The following is a 19,227-nucleotide window of genomic DNA, read 5'->3' on the forward strand; positions in this document are numbered from 1 at the left end:
AACCATAGAGTCTGGCTAGAAGTCCAGAAGTGGAGATTTTAATATTAGTTACATGTCAAGAGCAAATATAGTCACACAATTTCAACGAATGTTTGGAAACCCAGTTGTTAATGGCTTTGAGTGTAAAATCTAAGCTTTATAGATAAGAGATAAAAACCAGTCATTCATTTATTACTAAAGCAACACAGCTATATAAAAGAAGCACATGGTCAAAATCCCTCCATTGCAGTTTGATAATGGACACCTTTTATTTTACCCAGTTTAATTCAATGGATTGAATACTGTCAAGCTTTTTTTTTTTTTCCGTTTCTGGTATATTTATAAAAGTAACGGTGAAGAAGGCATCAGTGTGGGAGATTTCATCTGACCGATCTCTTAAATGACACCCAATACATAATTTCTGTCATTTTCTTTCCTCTTAACATGGTAAATACATTATACATATTATACATTAACGTGGCAGCATCACGTTTCCTTTCACGCCAGACTCGAACACGTTACAACATGGCACAAAATGCATAAAGAAAGCTCCATGAACATATGCTTGACAAGGTTTGGAGTAGATCTCAACACCTTTGGGATGAATCTTCACCAACATTGTGTTCTGTGTCAAACTTGGACGAGGAACAAAGTTAAGGGCCTTCCTCAGGGGCTCAGGAGCAGCAGCTTGGTGCGGCTGGGATTTGAACTCACAACCTTCAGAACGGTAGTCCCACATACCCAGCTTTCATGTTTATCCCGGCATCAACACTATTACACACGTATATATGGATCATGAACTGGACCTTACACCGCCACCATGCTTCATTATATAACACGTTTCATGGTCAAACGTACAACACGTGTCTCTCTATTAATCCTGAACGATAAAGTTTGATTCTTGCAGTTTTTTGTAATAAAGAGAAAACGCTGGTTTTCATATAATAAATTATGTCTAGACAACCAGCATTATAAACTTTAACATCAGAAAAGATATTGGACTAGATTTATAAAATGCTAGTTTGATCACCCAATCACCCCCTCCCCCCAGCACCAGGACATTTAATAAATAAGAATAAATTAAAAAATGTAATACAGAATTGTTTGTTGCCTCAGCAACACTGAAAGACAGGAGAATTAAAATAATGTACCGCATATAACCATTAAATAATGTTAAAGGGAAACTCATGAGTGAAAAGAAGCGACGCAGTGAATGTTTGGGGGTGGAAATGATTTTTATTGGCTACTGTACATCCGTTCACTTGTCCTCCGGCTTGTTGAAGCAGTAGGTGAGACAGCACTTGCCGCAGTAGTGCCTGTCGAAGTGGCTGGCCATGAAGACGCCGGCGCCGCACTCGTCAGCTGGGCACTCGCGACGGAGGCGGTGGATCTTGCCGTTCTCGTCGACCTGAAACCAGACAAGCATGAGATCAGACCGGGCTGTTTATTGAAAATGTACATAAAGCTGGAGTGCTGAAGGTTCCCACCTTGTAGTACTTGAGCACAGCGAGCTTGACCTTCTTTCTCTTGTGCTTGTTCTTCTTGGGGGTGGTGTAGGACTTCTTCTTCCTTTTCTTAGCACCACCACGCAGCCTCAGCACCAGGTGCAGGGTGGACTCCTGGAACAGGCACAGATTTAATCAAGTCCAGAAAATGTGAAACCAAACAGCAGAATATCAATGTTCATGTTTGTATGGTGTTTTAAATGCAGTGTTTCCACACGGACGGTTTTAATCGGCGGACGCGTGCACCGTGGAGGATTTTGGTGCTCGATTTGAGACTTTGCGCATCAGTAAAACAAATGTTTAGCGATTACTAAGTGGTGGATTTTTTTGTAATGTATATATGAGTAAAGGAATGACATTGTGAATAAATGTGTTGCGTTGAAGGTTCTAAAGTCGCCTCATACGGTTATTTATATTTGAATGAAAACGTGCACTTCGTTGACCGCGCACTGCTAAAACAGGCTACAGAGACGGCTCGGTGAGACTGGAGATAAATCTTTACTATTAACGATACACCACGCTTTCAAATGCAGGAAGAAAAACTGCCATTTATCCTTTGTTAAATATAAAAGAACCTTAGGGGGAAAAAACTTATTCTAACAAAATCTCGAATGGCAGATACTCACGCTGGTCTACAAACAGACTCGCGTTTAAAATAAATCAATCGGGGAGAAAACCAGAACCAATCAGGAAAATCTCCACATGCAGGTTCTCTGGGTGAAATCTGTGGAAAGTGTTTGCTTTCTGACCCTTTTGGCATCATGACTTTCAAGCTTTATTAAGCCAACATAAACACTACATAACAGCCAGACAGGGAGGAGGGGTGGTGGTGGAGGAACCCAGTAGAAAATCATCAATAATTTTATAGTTAATTGCACAATTCAATCATTTCAAGTGCAACTGATGTTCCTGGACTTATAAATCCGTCTTTTCTGCTAAACGAATCGCGATTTCTTTTGGATCGAAGGATATGAAAACCTTGTGAGGGTTTTAATCCAACCGACTTGCAAACTTCACCCGGCACATCTCACAACCATCTCACTAATCCAACTGCACAAATAAGGGGGTTATACAGGCCTGGCTCCAAGTACAGCTTGATGGATTTAAACTCATAACCTCCTGATCAGAAGCTCAGTTATTAAATTCCATCCTGATCACACACAGGACAGAACATCCACTCTGGGACCAGTTCTGAAAAACCTGTGGTCCATTCTAAAGCTCACCTTCTGGATGTTGTAGTCAGACAAGGTGCGTCCATCCTCCAACTGCTTCCCGGCGAAGATCAACCTCTGCTGGTCAGGAGGGATGCCTGGGTTCAAGTCGGGAGAAAGAATCGCTCAATCACAATCGACTTCCAAACACGTTTACAGGTAGAAGATACATGAGCGTGTACGAGGACTGAAAACAACCAGGACACGTGCTTATAAAGACGTCAACCAGGACAGGTCTATGGAGGACCAATCAAGCAATTATGGTCACATGATCCAGCCCTGGTGCTGCTACTTTACCTTCTTTGTCTTGGATTTTGGCCTTGACATTTTCAATAGTATCTGAAGGCTCAACCTGAGGAGTCAAAATAAAGAAACATGAGAAGCACGATCTGAAGAGAATCACGTGTCTAATAATACAATTAACCAAATAACTAAATAACAAGCAACTCAGAATAAAAATTCAATTAAAGGAATCTGGTTAAGAATTAAAACCTAAAGCATGAATTTCTCTCCACACTATTTAACGTTGAACGCATGCGCGCGCACACGTGCGGCGGCGACTAGCAGCGATTTTAATGCTAGTTATAGATTTTATGCTTCATGAGACACTTAATGATAAAAAACATGTAAAATCTGTTTAAAATTGTATTTTGTATAATCAGAATAATTATTCTAAGTGAAAACCCGAAGTTTGACTGAGCCAACGCGGCCGCTCGCGCACCTCAAGGGTGATGGTTTTGCCCGTAAGGGTTTTCACGAAAATCTGCATTTTGCCGTCGATTCCACCTGCACACAGAACACGCACAAAAAACGTTTCCTCAGTAACGAAATCTCGTCTTTTTCAGCGCATTTTCTGCTATTTTTTATCAAATCCGAAGCCGGAGATCAACTCACCACAAGCCTCTCGCTAATGGCGGATCGGGAGAAGAGGGCTTTCGGACCGCGCTACGGGGTTTTCTCGAGACCTTTGCACGGGGTGTTAGGAGTCCCTTACAGTGCCTGTTCAAAAATAACCACACAACGCATTAGAAATAACAAATATATTTAAAAAAAAATTAATCTATAAATATTTAATTTATAAATATGTCGAAATTTTGTTTTATTTTAATTTCTGTTTTGTTGCGTAGGAAGTGGAGAAGATTTGAGTCAGCCATCAAAGGAATCGATTCCTCGAGTCGACTCCCTTTCATGTCAAATTGAAAAAAAATGCATCATTAGAAATAACATATTTTGTATCGAAAGAAATATACAAATATTTAATTTATACATCATTTGCAATATTGCTTTATTTCTAATAACTACTAAATACTGTTTTATTGTGTAGGAAGTGAAAAAGATTTGAATTAGCCATCGAAGGAATCGATTCATGGTCGTACATAATAATAATAATAATAATAATAATAATAATTATTATTATTATTATTATTATTATTATTATTATTAAGCATTATTAATGCAATTAATTTACTCTGGGAATTTTTATTGTAATATTAAGTCAAACAAAAAGAACAATAAAATTAAAATTGATAATACTTATGATTCATAGGATTAGTTCTGACAAAACAGGACAAATCGATGTATTTTGTATATATATATATTTTATAATACGGAATCGGAGTCGACTCTATTTATTATTATTATTATTATTATTATTATTATTATTATTATTATTATTATTTGTATTTGTATTATTATTATTATATGTAGAGTCGACTCAAGAGTCGGAGCAGAATCGGAGTCGACTCTATTTATAAAAATGAATATTATTATATGTAGAGTCGACTCAAGAGTCGAAGCAGAATCAAAGTCGACTCCAGAGTCAGTATGAGCAGACGTCAGCGCGCACGTTTGTTTCCATGGCAACCAAACATGCCTTTAGACGCCGTTAAGGAAGAAAGGTCGATTTTGTGTCGACAATATGTGTATATGTATATAAGCAAGTTTAACAGAATAATTAGGAATGAGAAAGAAACCGAAAGATTTGATGGCGTTTAAAGGGAACACCATGTTTGAAAGTGCTAAAGACAAGAGTTTTATGAAATCACTGAAAGAATTTATAGAAAGTGAGAAGGTGCAGTTGTCCTGTCTTAATGAGGGACCTGATGAGCAAAGATACACCATTTACAGCACAGCTTTCCACAAGGTACATTCATTATATTCATATTTATTATTAAATTATATCAGTATTATAATAAAACCAGTGTATTTTTTCTTTGCATTTTTTCTCATTCAACAATTGCATCCTATTGCATTCTATGAATGCATCTTTGACCATCTATCTATCTATCTATCTATCTATCTATCTATCTATCTGTCTGTCTGTCTGTCTGTCTGTCTGTCTGTCTGTCTATCTGTCTGCCTGTCTGTCTGTCTGTCTGTCTGTCTCTTTGTCTGTCTATAAAATGATTTCCAACCCCATTGTTCTTTTACCAGAAAAGTCTTTTTTTCTATTTTCTCTTTCTCTTTCTCTTTCACAACCGTCTTCATGTCCCCTTGTTAGATAATCGACTACAGTACGGCGTACAAACCGATTCTCACGGCCATCAAGAAAGAATACGATGACTTCATTACCTCGCTGAAGAACAATCAGCATCAGGCTCAGCTTGCTCATGGAAAAATGAAGACCCAGCTCACTCAACCCACCTCCATAATGTACTACCAGAGAAGAGCTGCTCAGCTGCAGGAGAAGTTAAAACATTTTCATTCTTTATGGATCTTAATTGAAACCAGAGATTTTAAAAAAGCGAAAAAGAATTGGCACCCCAGCACTGGTATCCCAATGTATTTAATAAAAATGTAATCAGTTTCCTCGATTTACAGCAGCAGCACTTTAATGTGACGATATAAAAAAACATATATCTGTAAATAATACCTGTAAAGAAATCTCGTCTTTCTATTAAATAACAGATCGAACAAACGACTCTTATGAACTGCTTCGTTTTAGTGAATTAAACTAAATAATGAATGAATGACTTACAGCTTAACTCTAAACTATTTTCTTTAGTTGCTTGTGTCTATAGGATTGTTCATACTTTTGACTTGTGATGACACGTGACAACAGCGCATTTGGCATTGTAGTGTTACCAGTGATTCGATTGGTCGAAATTGCATAAAGTGTAGGTGGAAGCATAAAAGAATCCTCTTCAGTAGTAGGTGGGATTAGTCATATTTGCATCAGGAGGACACAATAGGTCAAAAATCCTGGTGGAATCGTTTAGATGTGTTTCAGAGATTAACTGAAGAGCTGGGAATTTGTTTGAGTGAACAGGATTGGTTAGAATTTGTTTAAGTGAACAGGATTGGTTAGAATTTGTTTATGAGTGAACAGGATTGGTTAGAATTTGTTTAAGTGAACAGGATTGGTTAGAATTTGTTTAAGTGAACAGGATTGGTTAGAATTTGTTTATGAGTGAACAGGATTGGTTAGAATTTGTTTATGAGTGAACAGGATTGGTTAGAATTTGTTTATGAGTGAACAGGATTGGTTAGAATTTGTTTAAGTGAACAGGATTGGTTAGAATTTGTTTATGAGTGAACAGGATTGGTTAGAATTTGTTTAAGTGAACAGGATTGGTTAGAATTTGTTTATGAGTGAACAGGATTGGTTAGAATTTGTTTAAGTGAACAGGATTGGTTAGAATTTGTTTATGAGTGAACAGGATTGGTTAGAATTTGTTTAAGTGAACAGGATTGGTTAGAATTTGTTTAAGTGAACAGGATTGGTTAGAATTTGTTTGAGTGAACAGGATTGGTTAGAATTTGTTTATGAGTGAACAGGATTGGTTAGAATTTGTTTAAGTGAACAGGATTGGTTAGAATTTGTTTATGAGTGAACAGGATTGGTTAGAATTTGTTTGAGTGAACAGGATTGGTTAGAATTTGTTTAAGTGAACAGGATTGGTTAGAATTTGTTTAGGAGTGAACAGGTTTGCTTAGAATTTGTTTAGGAGTGAACATGATTGGTTAGAATTTGTTTAAGAGAATGGGATTGGTTAGAATTTGTTTAGGAGTGAACAGGATTGGTTAGAATTTGTTTAAGAGAATGGGATTGGTTAGAATTTGTTTAGGAGTGAACAGGATTGGTTAGAATTTGTTTAAGTGAAGATAATTGGTTAGAATGTGTTTAAGTGAACATGATTGGTTAGAATTTGTTTAAGTGAACAGGATTGGTTAGAATTTGTTTAAGTGAACAGGATTGGTTAGAATTTGTTTAAGTGAACAGGATTGGTTAGAATTTGTTTATGAGTGAACAGGATTGGTTAGAATTTGTTTAAATGAACAGGATTGGTTAGAATTTGTTTATGAGTGAACAGGATTGGTTAGAATTTGTTTGAGTGAACAGGATTGGTTAGAATTTGTTTATGAGTGAACAGGATTGGTTAGAATTTGTTTAAGTGAACAGGATTGGTTAGAATTTGTTTAAGCAAACATGATTGGTTAGAATTTGTTTAGGAGTGAACAGGTTTGCTTAGAATTTGTTTAGGAGTGAACAGGATTGGTTAGAATTTGTTTAAGTGAAGATAATTGGTTAGAATGTGTTTAAGTGAACATGATTGGTTAGAATTTGTTTGAGTGAACAGGATTGTTTAGAATTTGTTTAAGTGAACAGGATTGGTTAGAATTTGTTTGAGTGAACATGATTGGTTAGAATTTGTTTGAGTGAACAGGATTGTTTAGAATTTGTTTAAGTGAACAGGATTGGTTAGAATTTCTGTGAAAGTGAACTGGTTTGGATATAATTTAATGGAAATGAACAGGATTGGTAAAAATGTTCAAAGCACAGACGTTCTTCAGATGCCACCTGGATTTCCTTTGGGTTGGGTTTCTTTGAGGAGAAAGTTCATTAGAAGGACAGAGTGGTCAGTAGTAGACTGGATTGGCCCAAAAAAACACCAAACATCTAAAACAATTCTCGATTTTCCTTTTTTCAGGATTGCAACCATCCGGCGAAACACAGCTGACTTGAAAACAGACATAACAAGGCTTCGGGGAGGCCAAAATAAACAAGAAGATTCGCAGCAAGTGGAAACATCAGAGGTCACAGTTCACATTGGTCAGACACCAGGTACTTCACCTGAAATCCATGTTCTTTAATGTGTCTCTTTAGTTCCAGTTCCTGATGTTTCTCCATCCGCAGGTCTTACACTAAGTGAGTCGTTAAACCTGGAATGCCTGGATAAACATCTGGAGTCTTTGGAGCAAAAGCGAAACAAACTTTTGATAAAGAAAACAAGCGAGTATGTTCCAGTGAGGGTCAAACTCGATCTGGACTGGAAAATGAAAATCATATTGAGCCAAAGAGATGAACTTTCTGCAGAAAACGACAAACTGCTTCTCTGGTGAGAACGTCACTGAACACAATGGTTGTTCAGTCTGCCAACTTTCCAAAGATCCTACAATATCAGTATATACACAAAAACTAAAACTTAAGCACATCATTTTTCATGATGAATCTATATGGACAAAAGTTCCCCTGAGGACCCCTGCACATGGGTCGTTCATGAACTCAGAAGAACGAGTCGTCTCGAAAAGAGATTCGTTCATTTTCTACTGGAAACTGAATCGAGTAGTTTGTCTCATGAGTCCTCTGGTCCCAGTCGTTCGTTCTTTTATCACGTGATTGTTACAATAACTATGGGAGTCACGTGCCAAAAAGAACTAACGACAGAAACCAGAAGATATAAGAGGTGAGATATAGTGATTGGAAGATCACTCGTTTTAGTGACTCGGTTCTTTGAATCTCGTTTATCAAAATGAACGAATCTTTTATTTATTTTTTGTCGTTTAGTTCCTTTTGTTGTTTTAATCCTTTAATCACAGCTAATCACACAATTTCGTAGCATCTATAGGAAACACGTGATGAAAGAACGAACGACTCGGACTATAAGAGTCCAGAGATGAACGACTCAATTCTGCTTCCTGTGTAATGCACTGCATAGTGTCTATTGGGAGTCATGTGTAAAAAGAACGAACGACTCGGACTGAAAATGTCGAGATGTAAACGACTCAGTTCTGCTTTCTGTACATAACCTATGGAGAGTCTGTGATGCTTTGCTCTTTCGTATCCAGTAGAAAATGAATGAAATTAGAGACATTAAAGACTCGTTCAAAACGGCTCATCGGTAGCGAGCAACTCGTTCTGTTTATCATAATTTGTCCTCAGCTGCATCGTCATATTTTGTATTATTATAACTAAAGTCAAAGTCGGTGTATGTAAATGTGTTGGGGGGGGGCTTCTGCTTATTGAAACATTTTTGATCAAAGGAACCAAATGAACCAAATGACTCCAAAAAGATTTGTTTATATTGACGAACGAGATTCAGAGATTTGAGTTACTAAAAAACGATCCAATCTTTGTTTAGTACATGATTTTTGAAAGTAACATTCCACATTTAGTCCTCATTTGTCTAATGTCATTTGCTGGTATATTAATCTCCTCTCTTATTGAAGAGAACATCTTCTGAAGATGTTGTATACAAATCAAGAAGATCCATATATGAATCAGGTCTCTCAGTACTTTTGTCCATATAGTGTGTATGAAGTATAGCGTGATGGTTTTCATAATGCAGCTGTTTAAAACGTATGTAGTAATCACAAGTAGCCGATCTGGTCTTCAGGAATAAACAGCTGACATACCTCAAGGAAGCTCTCGGACGCTGGGAAAATTCAGGACGACGCACTACTCTACCCAAGCTCCTGTCCTCTGAATTAAAGCATGTTTCAAGAATGAGAGGTGACCACAAGTTCTTCCATGTTTGGAGCTTCGAACATACTTTTAGTAACATCGATGTGCATTGGTCTCGTTTTCCCTGTGTTCTTTGTTCCAGAACTTGAAAACGACCAAACGGGCTTCCAGACCAGCGCTCTAGAACCGGACGATCCGGGGAAGATCAAGGAATCGACACGTCTGGCGTTTTACGTTGAAAGGTTTCCAAGAGAGTTACTTTTCTAAAACAGAGACGTGTTTTTAATTAATTTGTTCATCAAATAGCGATTTCTTTGGATTCGTTTTTACAGAAAAGCTCTGACCCTCAAGTAACAGCATTTACGGTGCTGTGAAAAAGTATTTAGTAAATAATGATAATAAATGATTTCATCTATTAAGGGGAAAAAAGATGTCCTGCCTAGCCTTGTGTGAAAAAGTAATCACCCCCCCCAGCAACAATTGCGATAACCAGCGATGAGGACGAGTCACATGACTTGGAGTTTTTATAACGTAGTCCGTATATTTCTGGATCGTTTGGTCTCGAATCTACTTTTTAGTGCTGCGTCCAAAGAAATGTCAAATTTTTGAAGATCAAGTCGTAATTACAAGAAGAAAGTCGAAATGTTTTGACAATAAAGTTGAAATATTTGAAGAATAAAGTCTCGTGTAGAGTAGTAGATCTTGAATCTGTGCGACTTTATTCTTCAGATATTTCAACTTTATTCTCAAAATATTTCAACTTTATTCTCGTAATTACGACTTGAAAGTTTGACATTTTTTTGGACGCAGCACTAAAAAGTAGATTTGAGACCAAATGGTCCAAAAAAATGTCAAACTTTTGAGAATCGAGTCGTAATTACGAAAAGAAAGTCGAAATGTTTTGACAATAAAGTTGAAACATTTGAAGAATAAAGTCGCACAGATTCGAGATTGAAGCGGGAATGTTTTGAAAACAAATCACAGAATTCCGAGATACATTTCGCCGTATCAATGGTAACATCTGTGTGCTATTCAAAGAGGAGATGTTTCTTAAGAGAGGATGATGATGAATGAAATCGACCCTGTCGGAGTTAAACACCGGTGCAGCCGGTGGTTCAAATATTTCGACTTTATTCTCATTTTGCTACGACTTCAATCTCGCAATGTTAGATTTGTCCTTTTTTTTTTCTTACGTTGCACTAAAACTTCGAATCGGAACAGATTTCGGAAGCACCATTTTGGGAAAAAAAAACATTCCAGTAAATTCCTGTAAATTCCGGTTCACCACAACAATTGTGCATTATTTCTCCCATTGACTGGTTCATTAAATTCAATTATATACCATAGCAATGTTCACACTAATACGTCTTTCCAAAGTGGATCAATTTAAAATTTATTTATTTATTTATTTATTTATTTTTAAATGGACTGCGAAAACATCGTCACCGCAACATTCCGGAAAGCCGTAAAGTAAATCAACGTCACGTGGAAACGACTCGCGGGTCGAAGCGTCTTACGTTTTGCTAACGCGCAGAAAACAAACTTGTAAACGCGGAAGGTTTTTCAGACCAAACCGCCGTCTTCAAATGTATTCCGGATTGTCTTTATTCCCTCGTTTTGTATTTATTTGAATCCAGACGAAAAAATCACCACCTTGCAATACTTTGACCGTCACGTCCTCAGCTTTGTTGATTCCATCTGCATTTCCACCTCTGCAGATTTATAGAGCTGTTCGAAGCGGCCGACTACGAGACGGCGGCTTTCCAGGCCTCCATTTCCCCTTACGGAGTGCTGAGGAACATCGGGGTCATGGAGAAATTCAAAAGTACGGTACGTTCCACCACGACGTTCGCGCCGGTTGCAGTTTTTTGACACCCGTTTTCTTCTTTTGTAGATATCACAGTCCACAAGGGGGCCGTTCCTCCTCTGCTGCTCTTCTTTCGGTCTTTGATGAACTCAGCACCAGCTGGAAAACCGCTCCCGGAGAAGATGTCTAAGGAGGGGGTCCGTTTTGCCCTGCGGCACGGCCACGTCGAGTTGGTGATGTTCGGAGTCTCTCAGCACAGGTGAAAATCGCTAATTATTGGAGATGGAGAACGGGTGAAAAATTTATTCGGATGGACGGAATTTTCTATAAAATATCGTTTTGTTTTTTTTTTTCGTGTGTTCCACCTGTAGATTGACGTTCAGTGAGGAATTAGGTGATCTGATCTGCAGCTACGCGACCGGTCACCTACGCACCGTGGACACCTGCCTGGCCCTGGCGCAGATCGTTTACACGGCCTGCGGCGTGCTCAGGAAAGCCGCACTGAGCATGTGCAGACGAGGCCTCACCGGCGGCGCTTTACAATTCATTTACAACCACAAAGAATTCACAATCGGTGAGGAACACCATCGGTCACTCACAACACACAACACACACGCTCCTCATATCCTCCTGTGATGCATCACCTCAGAAGAAGTCTCGGCAGCCCTCGTAGAAAACGTCTAGACTTATATCTTTATATCTCACAAAGTGTTTTTACTGGAGACTCCCTCCATACGAGGGGTGTAAGAAAATATCGATACACACCAGGATTGCGATATTTTGTTCACCGATACTTCTCAAAATAAACGCAGTATCGTTATATATATTTTTTAATCATACAAGATTTATGCCAGTTGTTTTTCATTTTGAGGTTAAATCCTGACCGCCGGATTGATCGCAGTCTTTTTATCTCCGGACTTAAACCGTGACTCGCACCAACGCCAATATGTTTCGTTCACGTCCGTTTTTTTTTTAGGAGCTTATATGTTACAATTTTATTAAAAAGATCAGGAATAACACGTGCTGTTCGTGGTTGCATTTACAACCAGACAAAGCTTCATTTGTACAGGTAGTCGCCGACTTACGACCACAATCGCTAGCCGCGGCGTACGTTATTTTTTTACCAGCTTCCGGCATCATTTCACAATACTGTACATATAGCCTACTCTACTTACGACCAAATCGTGTTATGACCGGTCTGTCGGTCCCAATCGTGGTCGTAAGTCGACGACTACCTGTAGTTCAAAGAACAGCGCTTTGTGCGCCAACTAGTGGCCGTTTTCGTTTGCTCGAGTTTAGAGTATGACGCAGAGAAATGCTTTTTACGACTGTCCAACATGTAAATAGAATAAAAATAAAAAAATGAAAAAAATTAATATATAAGACTATTAAAACTATAAAGTATAACTAAAGTCTAAAAATATTGTTTAAGTATATAATTATAATATATAAATATATAACTTAAGTATATCCGGACTGTCAAGCGATTCAAATATTTAATCACGATTAATCGCATGATTGTCACGAGGTAACTTGTGATTAATCACAACTTCATCACACATTTTTATCTGTTCAAAATAGAAACGTTTAATCAACACAGAAAAATCTGGAAGCTTTATGCAAATTTTAAATCACGTAAATAATCAAACAGAACTTTCACCGTGTTTCCACACGGACGGTTTTAATCGCCGGACGTGCGCGTCGCGGCGGATTCCGGCGCCGATTTGAGACTCATCGGTAAAAAAACAAATGTTTAGCGATTACAAATGATTTTCCGGTGGAGTTTATTTTATTTGTTTGTAAAGAAATCACGTCGTGAATGAACGTGTGAACGAAGGTTTCGATTTCAGCTGTTTTACATTTATTTATTGTTGTTTTTAATTTAAAAAAATGGTCTTGTACTCTTTATTTTTCTTTGCCGGTCTGTGATTGTAGCTTTTAGAGGTAAAACAGTAGTTAGCGCTCAGATCATGCTTCTACTACTCGCCTATAATACAATTATCATCATCATCATCATCATCGTCAATCCCACTTCATGTTAAATCGTTAATAACCTAACGTGCATATGTATAAAAAATTATTTGTAAAAAACTGAACGGTAAAGAGAAGAGAAAATAAAAGGGAGAAAAAAATGCCACTTTAATAAAAATGATATCCGATGCTTTCAGTATCGCAATGTATCATATCGCAAACATCTGTATCGCGATACATATCGTATCGACAGATTCTTGCCGATGCACAGCTCTATTCCAAACACTTTTTTTTTTTTTTTTTTTACAGATGACGTGGTATTTGTGCTGAAGGAGCTTCCCAGTGTGGCGCTGCTGCAGGACCTCACTCGGCCTTGCAACAGCGTTCCTGCGCTCATGTCTGTCGGGTTTATCCTTCATTATCTTCTCGACTCTGAGCTGGAGGATCTGGGGTTCCAGTTGCTGGAGCAGATTCAAGCAAGTGGACAAGGTTTGAACACACACACACACACACACACACACACACACACATATGGAGTATGTGGATGTCATTTATCATCGCTGTCAGAATTATCAGCACCCTTTCACGTGATCTTTTTGTTCCTAAAACTAATGGACATGGCGGGGAAACACAGCACAAAGTGCCATCGTCGTAGTCTCCGTTTCATTCCTTGGACCGGGGGATAAGTTGGGCATCTTGGTGAGGTGTCTCACTGGTCATCATAACGTTTCATAGCACTGGTTCTTCAACGTTCTTCACTCAGGTGCGTTCCAGAACACCATCCTGGACGACGAGATGTGCAGTGCCGAGGGCTGGAGCGAAATCGCCGGTCGCTGTGAGCAGACCGGGCGTGTGGACCTGGCACAGGAGATCATGTCCACGCTGCTGCTCCACGACGGCGCCATGCTCCTCTCTCCAGGCCACGACAGTGCCCAGCTCATGCAGCACGTCTTTATGTAGCCACCAGGTGGCGCCGGTGAGTCAAACACAAGATTTCAGGGAAACTCGGTTCCTGTTCAGTACTTCATGGTGATGGGAAGATCAGACTCGTTTCTTTGGATCTCAATCATCAAAATGAACCAATCTTTTTTTTTTGTCTGTTTGATCAGAAATAATTAAAAATGATACATTTTCAATAAGCAGATCCAACAACACGTCTACATACACCAACTTTGAGTTCCAATTCTGAAAATATGACGACACAGCTAAGGACAAATTATGATAAAGAACGAGTGACGTTTTGTTCATGAACGATTCGTTCTCCGATGTGACTCAGAAGAAAGAATCGTTCATGAACGACTCATCACTAATGCATCAGCACTTTTTAGGATGCAGTCAATACCAAAAAAACCACGTCAGTGAGAATGATAATGAGATTTTTAAAAGTGTGTGTGTGTGTGTGTGTGTGTGTGTGTGTGTGTGTGTGTGTGTGTGTGTGTGTTGGGGGGGTGTCGCTGTCACCGTGGATGCTTTTTCTTCCCAGCAGGCGAGAGAAAAGGGCAGCTTTGTGATCTCCTCCACTGCACACTGAGCTCTTTGTCACGTTGCTCCGCCACTATGGTAACAAGGCACATGAAAGCAAGCGACTCCTCCTCAGTCCACAAACACCCACACCCACACACACACACACACACACACACACACTGAGCCTAGTCATCATCTCTAAACACACAGCACAAAAAATAAAACTTGGGAATCATCTCAAGATGATGGTGATGATGAAGATGATATTATAATAATGATGATGATGATGATGATGATAAAATAATAATGATGATGGTGTTAAAATGATGATGATGATGATGATGATGATGATGATGATGGTGATGATGGTGATGTTAAAATGATGATGATGATGTTATGATGACGATGATGATGGTGATGTGATGTTAAAATGATGATGATGATGATGATGTTAAAATAATGATGATGATGATGATGATGATGATGGTGATGTTAAAATAATGATGATGATGATGGTGATGTTAAAATGATGATGATGATGTTAAAATGATGATGATGATGATGGTGATGTTAAAATAATGATGATGATGATGATGATGATGATGATGGTGATGTTAAAATGATGATGATGATGATGATGATGTTAAAATAATGATGATGATGGATGATGATGATGATGGTGATGTTAAAATGATGATGATGATGTTAAAATGATGATGATGATGATGATGATGATGATGGTGATGTTAAAATAATGATGATGATGATGATGATGATGATGGTGATGTTAAAATAATGATGATGGTGATGATGATGATGTTAAAATTATGATGATGTTCTTCTTCTTCTTTCAGCTGCTCCCATTAGGGGGCGCCACACCAGATCCTCCGTCTCCATACCTCCCTGTCTTCTACATCTGCCTCTTTCACACCAACTACCTGCATGTCTTCCCTCACCACATCCATAAACCTCCTCCTTGGTCTTCCTCTTTTTCTCCTTCCTGGTGTCTCCATCCTTAGCATTCTCCTACTGATATACCCCATGTCCCTCCTCTGCACATGTCCAAACCATCTCAATCTCACCTCCCTCACCTTGTCTCCAAAACGTCCTACATGTGCTGTCCCTCTAATAAACTCATTTCTAATCCTGTCCATCGTCGTCACTCCCAACGAACATCTCAACATCTTCAGCTCTGCTACCTCCAGCTCCACCTCCTGTCTTTTAGTCAATGCCACTGTCTCTAATCCATACAACATCTCAGGTCTCACCACAGTCCTATAAACTGTTAAAATAATGATGATGGTGGTGATGATGATTGTCATAGTTCTTGCTTTCACAGTTTGTGCCGTGATTTGTGATGCTGGTGATGGATTATTATTATTATTTTTTTTAATTTATTGGATTTTGTTTTATTATTCAGGTTTTTCCTTTCCATATTTTGCTTTTTTTTTTTTTTTCCGCTTCAATAATTTCAATACCTTCAAACATAAATCGCTTTCCATAATCTACGTTTGAATGTAGTTCTACAAGGTTATCGTTATTAAATCATTTGCGCGTGCCCGGCGTTTTTTTTCCACGTGCAAAGATGCAGTTTCAGGTCCCCACTTTTTTTAATGGCAGCCAATCAGCTTGCAGGAAAGGGATTTTTTTTTTATACGAAATGGGAATTTATTGGATTCGACCTGATTTCACAATTTGCAAAGAGGAAATTCCTGAAGTTTCAGGGGAGAAACTGAGAAGTGGAAATTTTATAATGAAATTGTGAAAATTCTATGTAAAATTTTACATCATATTTTACAGAAATATAATCATTTTTAATTACCATTGATTTGAATTGTGTGTGTGTGTGTGTGTGTGTGTGTGTGTGTGTGTGTGTGTGTGTGTAGGGGAGCAGACGAAGCCTTTGGCGTTTCAGTTCCTATCGATCTTCTGCAACAACCGGAGTCGACCCGAGCCTGAACCTTCTGCTGGGTCATTGTTATTGTGTGTGAATGTGTGTGTGTGTGTGTGTGTGTGTGTGTGTGTGTGTGTGTAGCCGAAGAACTGCAGCGTCACTCGTATCGTTACCTCACTCGACTCGCTCAGGCGGCTTGTTTTTCTCCCTGCAGCTCAACCCTCGCATCCGCATTCGACACACTCCCAGTGTTCACGCCCCACCTGCACACTGGGGCCAGACCATGTCTCATTGTCCACCATTAACTCCTAACCATTTAGAGGAATAAAACACAACAGTATGTGGTGAAACGTATAGTGTGTATTGTATACTTTTTTTAGCAATATGAACCTGATGGAAATGGAGCCCCAAAAATGCTAAAATAATCCAAAATCTTTGGATATTTTTGAGAATTTTGGGTGAAAGTTGCCCATTTCAAACCTCTAGCCGTCTCTCTACCTGGTACCAAGCGCAGGGTGAAGCGTACGAAGCTTCGTTTCTCAGGGAATCAATCTGAGAAATTCGCTATCTGCCCTCTTCCTCATACACATGCTCATGGATGCATCTGATTGGCTGGCGTCTTCAGCATGATAGACTTCATCTCAGGTGTAAAAAAAACAAACAAACAAAAAGTTTTATTCAAGTAAATGTTACAGTTACTTCAATAAAATTTTACTTTATATTGTAGTTCGAAAAGGACGAGATAAAAATTTTTTACGTTTTTTGTTTTTGTTTGAATGAAAATAAAAAAACTTGATGTTAAAATAATGGTCATTCTTTTCCTTTTTTACTGCGTTATTGCTTTTTTTTCCCTTTTTAATTTCGTTTATTGAATTTTATTTGATGATATATAGTTTAATATCTTTTTCATTTTAACACTAATATTTCACTGACAAATTACATTCAAGGTCACCTTAATATAGATTTTCTTTTTATTCCCTTTTTTTTTTTTTAATTGCTCCAATAATTCGAATGCTTTCTAATTTTATTACGCTATAATAAATAAAAAATGATCATTTAAATACGCCGTCATTTACGGTTAAATATAGTTGTGTAATCGTGAGCAAATAATTTGCGCAAAAATATAATTTGAGTCTGATGTGCACTTTTGCAGCAAAAAAGAAATAAAAATAAATCTAGTATAATGTCATTTATGATAATGAGAGAAATCGCAAATGCAGATTCAGAATTCAGACAGCGAGCGCACGCGAGCGAACAACCTTCGATTCGACGGCATTCCGCTCTGCGTCCATTTCCATCTTTCTTTCTTTTTTGTGTTGTGCATTTGTTCTCCGCCCATCAATCGATCGATGAAGTCCAATTTCTCTTTGCATCATTTTTTATTAATTTGTTAATTTTTTTTTCTACATTTATATATATTTTTTTATTTTCTTAGTAACGGATATGATGTAATAAACTAATATGTAATTAGGTAGCATACAGGTATTCCTCTACTTACGCTGGAGATACGTTACGTTACGACGACCACACATTAAGTCCTTTCCTCCTCTTCTTTTCACTACACTGTGCGTTTGGAAGACACACTTTTATCACTAAAACTGAGACTTTACTCCACCGAGGCATCTCACAGAGCGGGAGTTTCGCTCCTCCCGGCTGCACGTCCAACATCGTACGCTGCTGCCAAATCTTTTACATTTTCACAAGTTGAACCATAACTCGGGGACCATCCGCACATCAAACAAAACGTACTTAAGTCAAATTCAATTCATTTTTATTTGTTTAGCACTTTTAACAGTGAACATTGTCTCAGAGCAGCTTTACACAGATAATGTGGTGATTAAAAGTGAATATGTTCTTTATGAGTAAGTTTGTCCATGATGAGTGAGCCGGTGGCGACTGTGGTGAAGGAAAATCTCCCATGGACGGCATAAGGAAGAAACCTTGAGAGGAACCAGACTCAAGAGGAAACCCATCCTCATCTGGGTTGCACCGAATGTCCATTTATAGCAGATATACGATGTTGCGGGGTACAGTGATGATGATCAGAAGCGAAAAGTAGTCCTGAGTCAGTGTAGGAGACTGTTGACATTAACTACAGTCCAATTCATCCTCAAAGCTCCCGTTCTTACTCCGGAATTTCATGAAACCACCCAAGGCGTTGATGAGAAACCGTCCCAAGCTGCACAGAGTTTCCTCCAGTCGAAGAGAACACTATCCAGAGGCAGACCTGGACGAAGTGGGAAGATCCACGGAGGGGGGAGGGGCAGGAACAGTGGTCACTGGAGCCTCAGGAGCATGTTTATCTTGACACAGAGAGAGGAGAGAGAAGAATATGGATTATTATATAAATTCTAATGAGAAACTTGAAAAAGTAGACATCAGTAGCCGTGCATTTGGTACCTGAGCCTTCAGTGGGGACTTTCCCCCGAATTAATCCACCTCTTAATACCACCACTATCACGTCGCAATTATAGAAACCATCAACACAATACAAAAACGCAATATAACAACACGTGGCATTACAGAGAGAGAGAGACATTTCACATATGGAGGTGAAAACCATTTTACTAAAGCAAGAAACCCAGTTAAGACAGGGATGTGTTTCAAAATCAGTTTTTTTATTTCTCTATTATTTTCACGTTTTTTTTTTTTTTTTTTCATCTCGGTTCCTCACAGTATTTCACCTTAGAACTTTGACTTCAGCTTTATCC

General features: G+C 38.5%; 2 protein-coding genes across 7 annotated transcripts; one reads left to right on the forward strand and one right to left on the reverse strand.

The window, feature by feature from the left end:
• Window positions 1-1,195: 1,195 nt before the first annotated feature.
• rps27a (ribosomal protein S27a) lies at window positions 1,196-3,685 on the reverse strand. The gene is made up of 6 exons (XM_046843354.1): window positions 3,590-3,685; window positions 3,417-3,481; window positions 2,993-3,047; window positions 2,708-2,793; window positions 1,467-1,598; window positions 1,196-1,387 (listed from the first exon to the last, which is right to left on the reverse strand). The coding sequence occupies exons 2-6, from the start codon at window positions 3,462-3,464 to the stop codon at window positions 1,238-1,240; spliced, it is 471 nt and encodes a 156-aa protein (XP_046699310.1). The 5' UTR covers window positions 3,465-3,481; window positions 3,590-3,685; the 3' UTR covers window positions 1,196-1,237.
• An 807-nt stretch (window positions 3,686-4,492) lies between these two features.
• On the forward strand, window positions 4,493-17,247 carry LOC124381582 (clathrin heavy chain linker domain-containing protein 1-like). 6 transcript variants are annotated; one of them, XR_006924882.1, is made up of 13 exons: window positions 4,493-4,838; window positions 5,196-5,383; window positions 7,627-7,760; window positions 7,833-8,034; window positions 9,313-9,428; window positions 9,523-9,622; window positions 11,099-11,205; window positions 11,275-11,446; window positions 11,559-11,761; window positions 13,468-13,647; window positions 13,922-14,134; window positions 14,645-14,718; window positions 15,477-15,510. XR_006924882.1 is itself a non-coding variant. In XM_046843353.1 (12 exons), exons 1-11 carry the CDS (start codon window positions 4,656-4,658, stop codon window positions 14,116-14,118), a joined length of 1,782 nt encoding a protein of 593 aa, XP_046699309.1. In that variant the 5' UTR covers window positions 4,493-4,655; the 3' UTR covers window positions 14,119-14,134; window positions 16,509-17,247. The 6 variants fall into 6 exon arrangements, 3 of the variants coding, with proteins under 3 accessions (XP_046699309.1, XP_046699308.1, XP_046699307.1); XR_006924881.1 differs by lacking the exon at window positions 15,477-15,510 and adding an exon at window positions 16,509-17,247 and having other exon boundaries at window positions 4,494-4,838; window positions 14,642-14,718; XR_006924880.1 differs by having other exon boundaries at window positions 4,494-4,838; window positions 14,642-14,718.
• The last annotated feature ends 1,980 nt before the right edge of the window (window positions 17,248-19,227 follow it).

This window comes from Silurus meridionalis, chromosome 28 (genome assembly GCF_014805685.1).
Source record: "Silurus meridionalis isolate SWU-2019-XX chromosome 28, ASM1480568v1, whole genome shotgun sequence".
NCBI lineage: Eukaryota > Metazoa > Chordata > Actinopteri > Siluriformes > Siluridae > Silurus > Silurus meridionalis.

Coding starts and splice junctions, on each gene's coding strand:
- rps27a (XM_046843354.1), bottom strand. CDS start 3,464: ATGCAGATTTTCGTGAAAACCCTTACGGGCAAAACCATCACCCTTGAG. Junction 2,794..2,992: donor CAAAATCCAAGACAAAGAAG/GTAAAGTAGCAG, acceptor ACTTGAACCCAG/GCATCCCTCCTGACCAGCAG. Junction 1,599..2,707: donor CTGACTACAACATCCAGAAG/GTGAGCTTTAGA, acceptor TGCCTGTTCCAG/GAGTCCACCCTGCACCTGGT.
- LOC124381582 (XM_046843353.1), top strand. CDS start 4,656: ATGAGAAAGAAACCGAAAGATTTGATGGCGTTTAAAGGGAACACCATG. Junction 4,839..5,195: donor ACAGCACAGCTTTCCACAAG/GTACATTCATTA, acceptor TCCCCTTGTTAG/ATAATCGACTACAGTACGGC. Junction 9,429..9,522: donor GCATGTTTCAAGAATGAGAG/GTGACCACAAGT, acceptor TCTTTGTTCCAG/AACTTGAAAACGACCAAACG.